The 16,108-nt window shown below is 50.3% G+C and overlaps 1 protein-coding gene across 1 annotated transcript in view; it reads left to right on the top strand.

The window, feature by feature from the left end:
- The window catches only part of LOC112106566 (IgGFc-binding protein), a 35,106-nt gene extending 28,718 nt beyond the window's left edge, over nucleotides 1–6,388 (top strand). Inside the window, exons 17-20 of the mRNA XM_026658566.2 lie at nucleotides 905–1,475; nucleotides 2,862–3,061; nucleotides 5,034–5,414; nucleotides 6,101–6,388. Coding sequence (XP_026514351.2) covers nucleotides 905–1,475; nucleotides 2,862–3,061; nucleotides 5,034–5,414; nucleotides 6,101–6,388 — 1,440 coding nt within the window. The remainder of the gene's footprint in view (nucleotides 1–904; nucleotides 1,476–2,861; nucleotides 3,062–5,033; nucleotides 5,415–6,100) is intronic.
- The last annotated feature ends 9,720 nt before the right edge of the window (nucleotides 6,389–16,108 follow it).

The following is a 16,108-nucleotide window of genomic DNA, read 5'->3' as shown; positions in this document are numbered from 1 at the left end:
CCAGAGTGTCTCATCACTCAAGCTACGCCCCCAGGCAGACAAGGGCGAGCCCAATGAGGGCAAGGGCATGGGAATGTGGGGAGGGCTGTGCAGTGGGGAGGGACACACCCAGGCTCGGCTAAGCTCAGAATCGAGTACCAATCACTCGGGTTAGCTGTGCAATGAAGACAGATTCTTTGTCCATCTGTGCCTCAGTTTCCCCAGTTGTACAATGGGGATAATGGCACTGCCTTGCTTCCCAGGCAGATTGTCCCAATAAATATGCTAAAGGGCTGCTCAGATACCAAATTAATGCAAGCCAGATAAGGACCTAGAATAGAGCAAGGGCACCTGGGCTCTATTCCCAGCTGCTCTGCTGGTTGACCGTGGGCCGGTCCCTTCCCCTTTATGTGTCTCATTTTCCCCGACTGTATAACAAACTCCCCTGCGGCACCATGTCAGAAATAATTTGGTGTTTTGCTGAAAAAAGTTGAAATTTTCCTTGGGGCCGGGGTGGGAAAAAGCCCATTTTCAGAGCAGTTCTACTAACTCAGAAATGCCGGTGGTCTTCTACGCCGAGTCTAGATGTAGTCTAGCCCCAAGAGTGGGGCAAAAAATGGTGGTAGTATGGGTTACATCTTCACGAACATTGGGGCAGCCTCTCCCCAAAATCCACCCAACCTCTCCCAACTGCATTTAAATCAAGATCCTGCATTAAGCTAAGACGAGATAAATAAAGAAATCGACGGCAATGAGAGAGGCCTTGGTGATTTGTCTCGCCCAGGTGTGTGTCCTGGAGGACTAGCTAGAGGAGAGTCCCAGGAAGCCCCAGTAGATGAGCCTATGGAAGCTACATGACAAAGCTCAGGTCAGTCTTTCTGGAATCTAATGCAGTGATGGGCGAACGTCCCTTTCCTTGGCACAGGTGAACGGGGAGCTCTATGCTCTGCCGCTGGCCCTAGACAGCGGGAGAATCCATGTGAACCAGGAGGGGAAGAATGTCGTTGTCCAGACCGATTTTGGCCTCAAAGTCCTTTACGATGCTTCCTACTACGCCTTGGTGTCCGTCCCCAGCTCCTACAAGGGACACGTGTGTGGCTTGTGCAGCAACTTCAATGGCGACAAGAACGACGACTTCCTGCTGCCCAGTGGGAAAAGCACCCGGAACGCAGATGAGTTCGGGGCCTCCTGGAAGGTGCCCGTTGATGGTGCCACGTGCGCCGATGGCTGTGGGGAAAGATGCCCCGTCTGTGATGCAGCGAAGACGGCGCCGTACCAGGTCGAGAGCTCCTGTGGGCTGATCAGAGCCGCCGCAGGTCCCTTCAGAGACTGTCACTTGCTGGTCAGCCCTGCTGAGTACTTCAACCATTGTCTCTATGACATGTGTGCCACCAATGGGGCGGGAGAGACCCTGTGCCAGAGCCTCCAGGCCTACGTGGCCGCGTGCCAGGCAGCTGGGGCCAAGATCAGAGCCTGGAGAACGGCCTCCTTCTGCCGTAAGTTTATAGAGCAACCTACAGCCCTGGGCTGAGATAACTTCCCCAACCTCTTCCCTCCTCTGTCTGCCCCCGCCCCTATCATCCCCACTCCCTGGGACCCCAGATCTCCTGATCCCAACCCTCTCTCCACTCTCCCACTGCCCCATCCCCCCAAAAACCTGCTTATTATCAGCAGCTTGGTCTTTAAAAACCCAAACAAACTAGGAAACATCCAGAAAAATAACTTGACTTGCTCAGGCCAAGGAGTCCCTGGTGGAGCTGGGAATTGAACCCAGAACACTGGTGTCTTAAAAGGTGCATTTCCATGGCAACACAACCAACCAACTGACCCAGCCGAAAAACCAGAGCTCAGGCTGTGAATAGGATTCGGGGGGTGGGTCTCAGAGCCCTGGTGGGAACATCTGCACTGCTATTGACCCATGTTGCTATAGGTATGGGCAGACGCTAAATAAGATATAGGTGTGGCTGAAGGCAGTAACGGAAAAGCCTACAGGACCCTGTAACAGTAGCATCGCCAAACTAGCTAAGGTTCAAGGCCTAAAGATTTGATACAAGCAACTAACCAAATGTGTCTTGTGACCGTCTGTGTCAAGATGTCAAGAGTGCTGTTATAAGCTACAGTGCCGACAGATAACCACAAGTTGCCTGTTTGTACCAGCTGTAGCAGCATAGGCGACCTCGCTAGGTCAGTGTACACACTACAGCCTTGTCCCACAGGTGTAAGTGCCTTAATACACTGACATCATAACTCCACCTCCATTAGCGGCGGCGGGCTTTTGTCAGTGTAGTTAGGGCAAGGCAGTGTCTGTGTAGACACTGTGCTCCTTACCACGGCTGTTGGCTGTCTTCAGTTTAAACGGCTCCATGCAGAAAGCTGGGCAGTTAGCGCCTCACTGCCCCTGGCTCCCTGCTCTGAGCCAGGCTGTGCCTGTCCAGCTCCCTGCTCAGGGCGGCAAGAAGCCCGAGTGGCGGTCTCCCTAATCCCAGCAGAGAGCCAAGAAGCCCAGGCGGCTGGCCCCTGCTCCCAGTTGGGAGCTGGGAGTCAGAAGGGCAGATGGGCTCCCAGCGGGGAGCTGACAGCCTTGGCTCTCAGCCCCCCTCACTGGCCCCCTTCAGCCGATGGAAGTGCTCCTGGTGAGGACGCACATCACTGACAGAAGGAGGGTAGTGTGGACATCAGCCACGGCAGTAATTACGTGGGTCGGCTTAAGTCTGTAGCGTAGACATACCCTTATTCACCTGGCTTTGCTGTACCAGACCCACTCCCCTGTGTGTGGGTGGGTGGGTGCGTGTGATGGATCTAAAACACATGGGTTTGCTGCAGTGTTGCTTGGGCATTTACTCGGTTTTATTCCTCTCTCTCACATCTGTTTCTCTCTCCAGCCCTGGCCTGTCCGGCCAACAGCCACTACGAGCTGTGCACTAGATCCTGTGATTTCACCTGTGCTGGCTTGTCCACCCCTGCCCAATGCACCAGGAAGTGCTTTGAAGGCTGCCAGTGCGACGTGGGCTACGCGGCCGATGGGGAGGGGTGCGTGGCCATGGCTAGGTGCGGCTGTGTGCGCGACGGACGCTACATCAAGGTGGGTGCTGGGTTATCAGGCTGTGAAGTTTCTCAGGCCGGCTGCTGCCGTTGCTACCTGCTGACCTGCAGGGTTAGCACAGGACTGAAGCGGGAGGAAGAGGGAGAGGAGCTGAGTTGAGGACACAAGGGGTCCAACTGGAAAAACAAAAGAGGGCGCAGTACTTCCCTAAGCTCCACCCACAGAATAAGCTCCGCCCACGAGTCACTGCTTGGCTTGTACAGACCTTCAAAGCTGGTTCCTTGCAGCTGCCAGCCGGGGACCAATGGCTGCTAGGGGCAGGAACTGGGAAATGCACACAGAACTCTGAAATTCCTACTATAGAACTAATTGCATCTGGCTATTTCTAGCTCTGAACTAATGAATTGACAGCTTCTTTCAACATCAGAGGGTTGCAATCCTCACGGCCTGGCTGAATTTTGTCCTTTGCATCTGGAAATCTGTGGAGCACTGGTGGTCTTGCAACTAGAGCTGGGTGAATTTTTGCCCAAGACCTTTTGCCCCCCACCGGAGAAAAATGCAGATTCAGTGACATCAAATTGTTTTGCGAATTTGTGTTGGGTTAGCTGAATTGTTTCAGCCAAAAACAACCTGACCAAAAATTCAGAAAAAATCCAAGTGTTTCGTTTCACCGTTTTCTAAATGGAACATTTTGATTTTTCAGTTTGGTTTTCTCTTTTAAAATAAAATTAAAGGAAATTTTGAAACCAAGTTGATTTGAACTAAAAATATGGGAAAGTTTTGTTTCAGTGTTGAGCCTTCTCAAACAGTTGTGATTGTTTTTGTTAATCAAATTAAAGGAACTCTTGAGACCAGTGGCTTGCGATGAGTGAGGCATGCAACAACTTTTTAAATGAACAAATTTTGCACTAAACTATCCATCCTGATGAAGAATTCCTGCCATTGGCTCTGTCCTATCATGGATGATTCAATTCTACGCTTCCACGCTGTTGGTTGTCCAACCTTTTTAGTGATGTTCCACAGAAGTGCCTCCTCCACGTGGATGGTGCATGTGAGGTCACATTGTGCTAGGGTGACCAGACAGCAATTGTGAAAAATTGGGACAGGGGCTGGGGGGTAATAGGAGCCTATATAAGAAAAAGACACAAAAATCGGGACTGTCCCTATAAAATCGGGACATCTGGTCACCCTACTGATTGTGCAGAGATTAGAACACTGTTTTGTTGTAGAACGTGTGGTTGTGGGCTGGATGGAATAATCCTGTAGGCTGGATCCATTCCATGGGCTGCCAATTGGACCAGGTTTTTTGTGAATTCTGGGGCATGCCACTGTTTGAACCAATCGCAAATGTTTTAAAAGGGTCAGCTGTGAAACAAAACATTTTGATTTTTTTTTTTTGGTCCAAATCAGCTTTTCTGTTTCAAAATTTCCTTCAGTTGTATGAATAAAGCCAATCTCGAGGGTTTAAAAATGGTGGACATTGAAACAAAACATTTTGATTTTGTTGAAACAAAATAGTTGGTTTGACCTGAAACTATATTTTTTGGACTTTTCAATGCGCTGAAAGTTTTGACAAATTTCATTTTCAGTTTGACTTGAAACAATTTCTTTTGGAGTTGCCAGCAAGGCAAAAAAATTGCTGTTCACGCAGCTCACTCGTGTCTTTGTTGCTGTTTTCTGTTTGCTTGCTGCTTCACTCTGGGGGGTGTTTTGATACCACCGATTCCAGGGATGTTGAGATTTGACTCCCTTAAGCTGAAAGATGAAGGGCGAGACAAGCAGCTGCTTGAGAGGCTGGGAGTGGGGACCTGAAATCAGGCCTCTCCCAGCCGAGCTGGGCAGTCTGTCTTGGTATTATCAGTGCTTCTGCATCTGTTCTTAGCAGAGTCCCCATCCGCTGCCTGCGTCAGGGGTGTTGGAGAGGGAGATATGGCTGCTTCCTGCCGTTGATATGGAGACTTGACACTCGCCAGTGAAAATTTAACGAAGTTGTTTGGGAATTTCCCTGCAGGCCGGGGAAAGCGTCGTCTCCAGTGCTTGCTCTGAGAAGTGCACCTGCCAGGCCTCAGGCGGGCTCGTCTGCGAGCCACACAGCTGCCCTGCCGGAGAGGCCTGTGCGCTCCAGGACGGGGTGCGTGGCTGCATGAAGCGGGAAGGCCGGTGCACACTGCTCCCCGGAGGCGGGCTCACCTCCTTCGACGGTGCCTCGGGGAAGATCCTCAACAGTGGGGCCTATGAGGTGGCTTCACTCTGCAACAGCAGCGTCCCCTCCTGGTTTAGGGTGGTGGTAGAGGTCCAGCAGTGCAGCAACGGGGGAGTGGTGGCTGGTGCAGCCGTCTACATCTTCTTCCAGGAGGCTTTTGTCGTTGTCAAGAGGAACAAGGAGACGTGGGTAAGAGGGGACCGGGTCAGAACTGGCTGAGACACAGGGGAGTGCTTCCTTCTATTAGAGCCATGCTCTAACTAAATAATAAAATCCAGGAGTCCTCGCTCCCAGCCCCTCCCCCCGTGCTGCTCTATCCCACTAGACCCCACCACTCTCCTCCCCGAGCTGGGGACAGAACCCAGGAGTCCTGGCTCTCAGCCCCCCTGCTCTAACCCACTAGACCCCACTCCCCTCCCAGAGCAGGGAACAGAACCCAGAAGTCCTGGCTCTCAAACCCTCCCCACCCCACTCCTCTAACCTACTAGAACCGACTCTGCACAGACCCAAGACGTCCATTGCCCCTCCTGTTGTGCGTGGACATAACAGCTTTTTACAGTTATTGCAGACAGAGCTGCTAGAAATTAAAATCGTGGGAATATCGAACATCCACAGGAAGCAATTTTTGTGCTGCCCATTTTGGAAATGGGCCAAGTGTTTCTTGACGTTTTTCGCCGATTTATCAAATTGTTTCTATGCCCAAACCAGTCATTTTCCAAATGGGAGGGGAGAGGAATTCCACTTTCTGATGGAACCAGCTGATCCCACTGCCCTGCAACGTGGCCCACGGACTCCAGACCCCGCTGCCCTGCAATGTTGTCGCTCCATCTCACTCATCCCCATGTCTTCCTGACCTCCCAGTCTGTGTGTTCCAGGTGAACGGGCGTACGGTGCCGCTCCCGGCGAAGATCTCCAACGTGTCTGTGAGCGAGTCTCAGGGCGGTGTGGCTGTGGTCCAGGCCTCGGGACTGCAGGTTCTGTTCGGCCCCAGTGGGGAGGTGACGTTGAGAGTCGGCGAGAGCCTGGCTAACAAGCTGTGCGCACCCTGTGGGAACTTCAACGGCGACATCTCCGATGACCTGCGGCTGCCCAGCGGGCAGGTCACAGGGAACCTCATGGAGGTCGTTGCTGCCTGGAAGGCCAGAGACTTCTCCGGTTGGTGAGTGGCTCTGCAGACAGCCTATTTTGGCAACCTCAACACCCCATTCTTCGTCTCCAGAGGATGCCCAAATCCCATTGATTTTCAGACCCACACCCAACTCGTTCCCAACCTCTCTCTCAAGCCATCTAGCCAACATGACTTCCCACCATATCTCAGCTCTAGTTATTGGTACTCTGGTAGTGGTGCCCACTGCAGAGCTCACTTCCGGGATCCCTGGCAGTGTTGCCTCCCATCCCTCTGGGATTCTTTCCCTTTGTCACCGGGTCAGGCACCTCCTGCGATTGCATGAGTTGCAGGTGCCTCCCGCTGCCACTAACACAGATCTCCTGCCACATAGCAAGAGAGCTCCCTGCCCCAGTGTCTCCAACTAGACAAAGAGAAGGATGATCATGCCTGTTTCACACGTGGGGAAATAAGAGACCCAGAAATTGTGATTTACAACATAGCCCAGAACAGGAGCGGAGACACTGCTGTAACATTTGAGAACCTAGGAAGCCTGTTTCCCAGCCGGGGACTGAAGCGAGATCTCCCACATCCGAATGCAGTGTTTTAATTACAAGGCCACCGTGTGGGGATGGGATGAGCCTTGTGTAAAAATTAGAATAGGTTGAAAAATTTCTACCAAAACTGATTTGAAAAATTGGGGTTGTGTTGAAACTATTTCCTCACACACACATACACACACACACTCACTCTCTAAAAATGTCTGTTTCCTATGACAAAGAGATTAATTGAAAACTGAATACTGGAAAACCAAAATATTTAGATTTTGAATTGGTGCTATAGTGCCTGATGAGAGCAATGCCCCTCTGCCATGTACATTGGCCAAACCGGACAGTCTCTACGCAAAAGAATTAATGGACACAAATCTGACATCAGGAATCATAACATTCAAAAACCAGTAGGAGAACACTTCAACCTCTCTGGTCGCTCAGTAACAGACTTAAAGGTGGCAATTTTGCAACAGAAACAGATTCCAGCGAGAAACTGCTGAGCTGGAATTGATATGCAAACTAGATACAATCAACTTAGGCTTGAATAGGGACTGGGAATGGCTGAGCCATTACAAACATTGAATCTATCTCCCCTTGTAAGTATTCTCACACTTCTTATCAAACTGTCTGTACTGGGCTATCTTGATTATCACTTCAAAAGTTTTTTTTCCTCTTACTTAATTGGCCTCTCAGAATTGGTAAGACAACTCCCACCTTTTCATGCTCTTTGTATGTGTATATATACACACACACACATCTCCTCACTATATGTTCCATTCTATGCATCCGAAGAAGTGGGCTGTAGCCCACGAAAGCTTATGCCCAAATAAATTTGTTAGTCTCTAAGGTGCCACAAGTACTCCTGTTCTTTTTGATGGGAGTTGTAGTTCAGGTGCCTCATGTCACCATTCTTATGTATAGGCTGGGCTCTTTTGCTGGAGTACATCTCCCATGATACAGCACAGCCAGGCAACTGCCATGATAGACCCTCTCCCTTCACCAAGAGGAAAGACTGGTGCATCATAGGAGATAACGTGATTTTAGTCAATTAGGCAATAACATGCCATCGCTGGTAAAATGAGGATCCGGCTGGAGAATCTTGCCTATATGCTCGGGGTTCTACTGATTGCCATATTTGGGGTCGGGAAGGAATTTTCCTCCAGGGTAGATTGGCAGAGGCCCTGGAGGTTTTTCGCCTTCCTCCGCAGCATGGGGCAGGGGTCGCAAGCTGGAGGATTCTCTGCGACTTGAAGTCTTTAAATCACGATCTGGAGACTTCAACAGCTGAGTTAAGGGAAAGTGGGTGGGTCAGCTTATGTGGCCTGCATCATGCGGGAGGTCAGACTAGATGACCATAATGGTCCCTTCTGACCTGAAAGTCTATGAGTCTATATATTCCTGCCAGGGAGCCTGGCCTATAGAAGAGAATGGGTATGAGAAACCTGAACTACAGTATCCATAAGGTACTGCAACAACATTTCAAAATTGAAATATTTCAGTTTGGGGGCTTTGTTTTTTTTTTGACCAAAAAACTCCAAACACGTTCGATGGACAACAAGCAGAAAGTTCATTCAGTTTTCCGGGAATTTTTTTTCACCCAACCATAATTTGTTGTTGATTTTCTATTTGCCAAGACCCCAACATTTTCATTTTTTCATCATTTTTCCATGGGGAAAAATACAAAGACACCTTCCCCTTTAGCGACAGGAAAAAAGAAACTCAAAGCATGTCAGAGTTACCCTCTTTTACAGGTAGGGAAACGGAGGCACAGAGACTTGCCTTAGCTCACCCAGCAGGCTTGTGGGAGAGCTGGGGATAGAACCTAGGGGCTCTTGGTTCCAGTCCAGCTCTGATGCACTAGATCATACAATTCTTCCATCTCCAATCACCAACCCTTCCCTCCTAGAACCCCATGCTTCCCCTTTGCCAACACGTCACCCTACTAGCCCCCATCTTTTACCATAGCAGAGGATGGTGATGCTGCTATGGGGCAGCTCATCTCTAGAGGGAAAGGAGGCCTCTTTGAGACGGAGGTTCTCTCTGGGTGGTGGTGGTGTAGACAGGGTTGCCTGGAACTCCTGGAAAACTTGGCTCTACGTCTTACTGGTGGAGCAATCAACCTTCTGCATGGGGCAATCAACCTTCTGCATGGGGCGGTATGCTAGCCCAAGCCCTCCAGGAATAGATAGAGCAGCTGTAGCAGGAGCTGCAGATGGTCCAAGTATTTTGAAGTGCTCAGCAAAGGGTCCCCCTCCGTATGGGTAGAGTCTATTCTAGTCTCGTGAAGGCCAAAAGTATAACTGGGTTCAAAAAGAACTAGAGAAGTTCACGGTGGATAGCCAGGAACACAAGCCTTAAGCCTCCAACTGCCAGAACCTGGGACTGGACAACAGGGGATGGATCACTCAAAAATGCCCCATTCTTTTCATTCCCTCTGGTGCCTTGGCCCATCAGAGGCAGGCTACTGGGCTGTGATGGTCCATTGGTCTGATGCAGTGTGGCCGCTTTTATCTTCTACAGCTGGGTGAAGCTTTTTGCTTGAAATTTTTGGCACCAAAAAATGCAGATTGAGCAACAATGAAAATTTTGACTGCTGAATTGTTTGCGTATGTAAAAACCTTTTACAGTTCTGCTAAATCAAAACATTGTTTTGACAGTTTGAAAAAAAAAGTTTTGATTTAGCTTCCAAATGGACTTTTCAAGGTCTCCTTTACCTGCGTTACATTTTAAATGTGGCCAGACACTGTTCTGATTTGGTCAAAACAAGTTGTGTTCCAGCGGACACAAATTTTGAGTTTTCAGTTTGCTGAGAGCTTGAACCTTTTTGCTCCGACCCAAAACGAATTTTTGCCCTGCGGACCCCCCAACCCAGCAGCAGCCCACCTCTAGTTCACGTGTGTTTTTGATCAATGTGGATGCTAATTACTATTTTCTCTCTTTTAGCAAATAGCAGCTCCACCTGGAACCATCAAAGATCAACACTGCATCTACATTGGACTCGGCCCATTGTCTAAACAATTGCTAACCACCCCAAGGTATTTGTGATACCTGAGGGCCAGTTGTAAGACACTGTAATATCAGTCAGTGTCTCTAGAGCAATAAATCCTTTCAATACCATTGTGCAGCTTCATTGTCTCACCCTGCGTTCATGTTATCCCTCTTAGCAAGGCATGCGCGGAAGGTTTTGGTAGAGCATTTCAGAGCCACAGGGGCGTTAGTGAATTGTGATTTCATAGACAAGCCCCGACCATTGTAGTCATCTACACACTCTGGCATCCTGCAGAAAACAGGACTTCACTGAATTTAATTCCCACACCAATTAATTGAATGAGAGCAGATCTCTTTGAAAGAACATCCAATCTTGATTTAAAAGTGTATGGAGAATTGCCCATGACCCCTGGTAAGATGTTCCCCCATGTTAGTTACCCTTCCCGTTAAACATTTTGCACCTTAATTCTAAACAGGTCAGTTTCCATCCCTTGGATCTTGTTAGGCCTTAGTTTGTGAGATTGAAGTACCTCTACTAAGCTTCTGCTCCAACACACAATCGAGTCCTAGACAGATCAGAACCTCACTATGTCTGAACAGGGCCAGCCATGCCGGTACCTACCCTGCTGAGCCCATGGTATAAATAGGTGAAATGATCACTTATGGGGAACCAAGGCAGAGTTCCTGATTCTCAGATGGCCATCAGCAGCATGAAGTCACCTTGACTGAAGGAAGCCCCAGGGTAGATCTGGGATTCAAACCAGCATATCCCACTGCCTTTCAGTCCAAGGCCATCTCAAAGCACTGCTAGGACAACTGTCACTGGCTGGCCAGGCTCCAGAGCTTACAGGAGGAAACTGATGGATGTTTTTAAGAAGGCAATCAATAGGTTTTTGCATCAGGCCGTGTTTCCATTGATTAAGCACAGTAAGGCCTTAAACAACTTTTAGACACCACAGTAGATCAAGTCTTAGGCCTGGTCTACACTACGAGTTTAGGTCGACTTTAGCCGCGTTAAATCGAATTAAGCCTGGACACGTTCACACGACGAAGCCCTTTCTTTCGACTTAAAGGGCCCTTTAAACCGGTTTCTTAACACCACCTCCGACGAGGGGATTAACGATAAAATTGGCCTTAGGGGGTTGGAATTGGGTGTGTGTGGACGGAATTCGACGTTATTGGCCTCCGGGAGCTATCCCACAGTGCTTCATTGTGACCGCTCTGGACAGCACTCTCAACTCAGATGCACTGGCCAGGTAGACAGGAAAAGCCCCGCGAACGTTTGAATTTCATTTCCTGTTTGCTCAGCGTGGAGAGCACAGGTCGCTCATCAGCACAGGTAGCCGTGATGGAGTCCCAGGATCGCAAAAGAGCTCCAGCATGGACAGAACGGGAGGTTCGGGATCTGCTCGCCATATGGGGAGATGAATCAGTGCTGGCCGAACTCCGAAGCAGTAAACGAAATGGCAAAATATTAGAAAAGGTCTCCAGGGCCATGAAGGACAGAGGCCATAACAGGGACGCACAGCAGTGCCGCGTGAAAATTAAGGAGCTAAGGCAAGCCTACCATAAAGCCAGAGAGGCAAACGGAAGGTCCGGGGCTGAGCCGCAAACATGCCGCTTCTACGCGGAGCTGCATGTTATTCTAGGGGGTGCAGCCACCACTACCCCAACCGTGTGCTATGAGTCCCTCACTGGAGAAAGACACAGGGAAGCGGGTTCTGGGGATGAGGAAGATGAGCATGAAGATAATGTAAATAGCTCACAGCAGCAAGGAAGCGGAGAAACCAGTTTCCCCAACAGCCAGGATATGTTTATCACCCTGGACCTGGAACCAGTAACCCCCGAACTCACCCAAGACCCTGAGGGCACACAGGGGACCTCTGGTGAGTGTACCTTTGTAAATATTACACATGGTTTAAAAGCAAGCATGTTTAATGATTACTGATTAATTTGCCCTGGCAATCGCGGCCAGTACAGCTACTGGAAAAGTCTGTTAACGTGTATGGGGATGGAGCGGAAATCCTCCAGGGACATCTCCAGAAAGCTCTCCTTCATGTACTCCCAAAGCCTTTGCAAAAGGTTTCTGGGGAGGGCTGCCTTATCCCGTCCGCCATGGTAGGACACTTTACCACGCCAGGCCAGTAGCACGTAGTCTGGAATCATTGCATAACAAAGCATGGCAGCGTATGGTCCCGGTGTTTGCTGGCATGAAGACAACATCCATTCCTTATCGCTCTTTGTTATCCTCAGGAGAGTGATATCATTCACGGTCACCTGGTTGAAATGGGGCAATTTTATTAAGGGGACATTCAGAGGTGCCCCTTCCTGGTCTGCTGAACAGAAATATTCCCCGCTGTTAGCCACGCGGTGGGGGGAGGGGTGAAGTGATCATCCGAGAATTGGGTGGGGGGTGGAGGGGAATTAGTTAGGTTTGTGCTGCATGTTAACCCTGAAACCGCAGCCCCTCCTTTTACATCGCAAACCCATTTTAAATGGCCAACCCAATGGGTCCTTGGTATGGTTAATGATAGCAGTACTCTTTGAAACCATCCCCAGATGTTAAGAAGGTTAAAAAAGCCAAAAGACTGTGTCTTACCATGGCTGCCTGCAAGCTGAAATCTGTGACCTGACACTGCGTGAGTGATCTCTCACACCAAACAGGCAGGCCCTCCATATAAGAGGAAAAATGCGACCTTGTAACGAAAGCACATCTGCTGTGTAATGTGAACAGCAAAATGTAACGTGAAAGAGTGTACCCATTGTTCTCTAAAATGTATCTTTTTTTAACCACCTCTCCCTTCTCATCCACCAGCTGCACATGTCTCTCCTTCGCAGAGGCTAGTGAATATTCGAAAACGTAAGCGAAGGACACGTGACGAAATGTTTACAGAACTACAGACTGCCTCCCACGCTGACAGAGCACAGCAGAATGCTTGGAGGCAGTCAATGACTGATTATCGAAAAGCCCAATATGAGCGAGAGGAGAGGTGGCGGGCTGAATCGCGGGAGGAACAGAGGAAGTTGCGGGCTGAAGATGAGAGGTGGCGTCAGCTTGCACACAGAAAGCAAGAGTCCATGCTCCGTCTGCTGGAGCATCAAACTGATATGCTACAGCGTATGGTTGAGCCGCAGGAAAGGCAGCAGGAGCACAGACCGCCGCTACAGCCCCTGTGTAACCAACAGCCCTCCTCCCCAATGCTACAGCGTATGGTTGAGCTGCAGGAAAGGCAGCAGGAGCAGAGACCGCCACTACAGCCCCTGTGTAACCAACAGCCATCCTCCCCAAGTCCCATTGCCTCCTCACCCAGATGCCCAAGAACACGGTGGGGGGGCCTTCGGCCACCCACTCACTCCACCCTAGATGATTTCCATAGCAATAAGTTTTAAATTGGAGTGTGTCCTTTTCCTTTCCTCCTCCCCCACCCATCCCGGGCTACCTTTCCAATTATCCCCCTAGTTGTGTGATGAAGTAATAAAGAATGCATGAATGTGAAGTAACAATGACTTTATTGCCTCTGCAAGTGGTGCTTGAAGGGGGGAGGGTAGTAGGGGAGGGTGGGGTTGTAGGTTTACAGGGAAGTAGAGTTAACCGGGGGTGGGGCGGAGATTTCATCAAGGAGAAACAAACAGAAGTTTCAAACCGTAGCCTGGCCAGTCACAAAACTGGTTTTCAAAGCTTCTCTGATGCGCACCGCGCCATGCTGTGCTCCTCTAACCGCCCTGGTGTCTGGCTGCGCGTAATCAGCGGCCAGGTGATTTGCCTCTACCTCCCACCCAGCCATAAATGTCTCCCCCTTACTCTCACAGAGATTGTGGAGCGCACAGCAAGCAGCAATAACAATGGGGATATTCTTTTCGCTAAGGTCTGAGCGAGTCAGTAAGCTGCGCCAGCGCGCTTTTAAACGCCCAAATGCACATTCCACCACCATTCGGCACTTGCTCAGCCTGTAGTTGAACAGGTCCTGACTCCTGTCCAGGCTGCCTGTGTATGGCTTCATGAGCCATGGCATTAAGGGGTAGGCTGGGTCCCCAAGGATCACGATAGGCATTTCAACATCCCCAACGGTTATTTTCTGGTCTGGGAAGAAAGTCCCTTCCTCCAGCTTTCTAAACAGAGCAGAGTGCCTGAAGACGCGAGCACCATGTACCCTTCCCGGCCAGCCCACGTTGATGTCGGTGAAACGTCCCTTGTGATCCACCAGGGCTTGCAGCAGCATTGAAAAGTACCCCTTGCGGTTTATGTACTCGGTGGCTTGGTGCTCCGGTGCCAAGATAGGGATATGGGTTCCGTCTATCGCCCCACCACAGTTTGGGAATCCCATTGCAGCAAAGCCATCCACTATGGTCTGCACGTTTCCCAGAGTCACTACCCTTGATATCACCAGGTCTCTCATTGCCCTGGTAACTTGGATCACAGCAGCCCCCACAGTAGATTTGCCCACTCCAAATTGATTCCCGACTGACCGGTAGCTGTCTGGCGTTGCAAGCTTCCACAGGGCTATCGCCACTCGCTTCTCAACTGTGAGGGCTGCTCTCATCCTGGTATTCTGGCGCTTCAGGGCAGGGGAAAGCAAGTCACAAAGTTCCATGAAAGTGCCCTTACGCATGCGAAAGTTTCGCAGCCACTGGGAATCGTCCCACACCTGCAGCACGATGCGGTCCCACCAGTCTGTGCTTGTTTCCCGGGCCCAGAATCGGCGTTCCACGGCATCAACCTGCCCCAGGAACACCATGATTTCCACATTGCTGGGGCCTGTGCCTTGTGAGAGGTCTATGTCCATGTCCATTTCCTCATCACTCTCGTCGACGCGCTGCAATCGCCTCCTCCTCCTCCTCGCCTGGTCCTGGTTTTGCTTTGGCATGTCCTGGCTCTGCATATACTCCAGGACAATGCGCGTGGTGTTCATAGTGCTCATAATTGCCGCGGTGATCTGAGCGGGCTCCATGATCCCAGTGCTAGCTATGGCGTCTGGTCTGAAAAAAGGCTCGAAAGTAGTATCTGACGGACCAGGGGAGGGAGGGAGGGAGGGGCGAGTGACGACATGGCGTACAGGTACAGGGAATTAAAATCAAGAAAGGTGGCTTTGCATCAGGGAGAAACACAAACAACTGTCACACAGAATGCCCCCCGCCCCCAAAGATTGAACTCAAAAGCCAGGGTTTAACAGGAGGGAGGGAGGGAGGGGGGAAGCAAATGAATACAGAATAAATCTATTTTTTACATCTCAAGACGACGGTGCAGCATGACTGATAGCCCTTGGCATTTTCTGGGCGCTTGGCAGTAAGCCTTCAGGTCTATTGCACGATCTGATACCCACTGCAGTATGACAATGATGGATACCAATCGTAATATGCTATCTACTGCCCAAAAGGCAAGGGGTTGCTGCTGTGTAGCAATCTAGCCCCACGTCTGCCAGCACCCAGATCACCATCGACCTCTTCTGGGTGCTTAGCAGACAATACTGGGCACTTGGCAGAAAATAGCATACTACGACTGATAACCATCATTGTCTGCCTGGGTGCCCATGATCGACAGCCACTGCAGTACGACGACGACGGATACCAGTCGTAATAAACCATCTTCTACCAAAAGGCAAGGGGCTGGTGCAATGCAGCCCTACGGCTGCCAGCCCCACAGCTGCCCGCACCCAGATCGCCAATGAAGGTTACCAGTCATGCTGCACTGTCTACCGCCAAAAGACAGTTAGCTGCTGCTGCTGTGTAGCAATGCAGTCCCACGTCTGCCGGCACCTAGATGACATATGGTGACGGTGAGCTGAGCTGAGCGGGCTCCATGCTTGCCGTGGTATGTTGTCTGCACAGATAACCCAGGTAAAAAGGCGCGAATCTATTGTCTGCCGTTGCTGTGACGTAGGGGGAGGGACCTGACGACATGTACCCAGAACCCCCCGCGGCACTGTTTTGCATCATCCGGGCATTGGGATCTCAACCCATAATTCCAATGGGCGGTGGAGACTGCGGGAACTGTGGGATAGCTACCCATAGTGCAATGCGCCGGAAGTCGACGCTAGCCTCAGTACTGTGGACGCGGTCCACCGAACTAATGCACTTAGAGCATTTTATGTGGGGACACACAATCGGCTGTATACAACCGATTTCTATAAAACCGGCTTCTATTAATTCGATCTAATTTCGTAGTGTAGACATACCCTTAGTATCAGGAAGGGTTCTGGCAGCCCTACGCACAACCCTAGCCATTTTGGTTCAAAATTGAT

The sequence above is a fragment of the Terrapene carolina genome, unplaced genomic scaffold (assembly GCF_002925995.2).
Source record: "Terrapene carolina triunguis isolate 2854851 unplaced genomic scaffold, T_m_triunguis-2.0 Scaffold461, whole genome shotgun sequence".
NCBI classification, from domain to species: Eukaryota; Metazoa; Chordata; order Testudines; family Emydidae; genus Terrapene; species Terrapene triunguis.
Note: the sequence above shows the minus strand (reverse complement) of the source record. Positions and strands in the feature narration are given on the sequence as shown.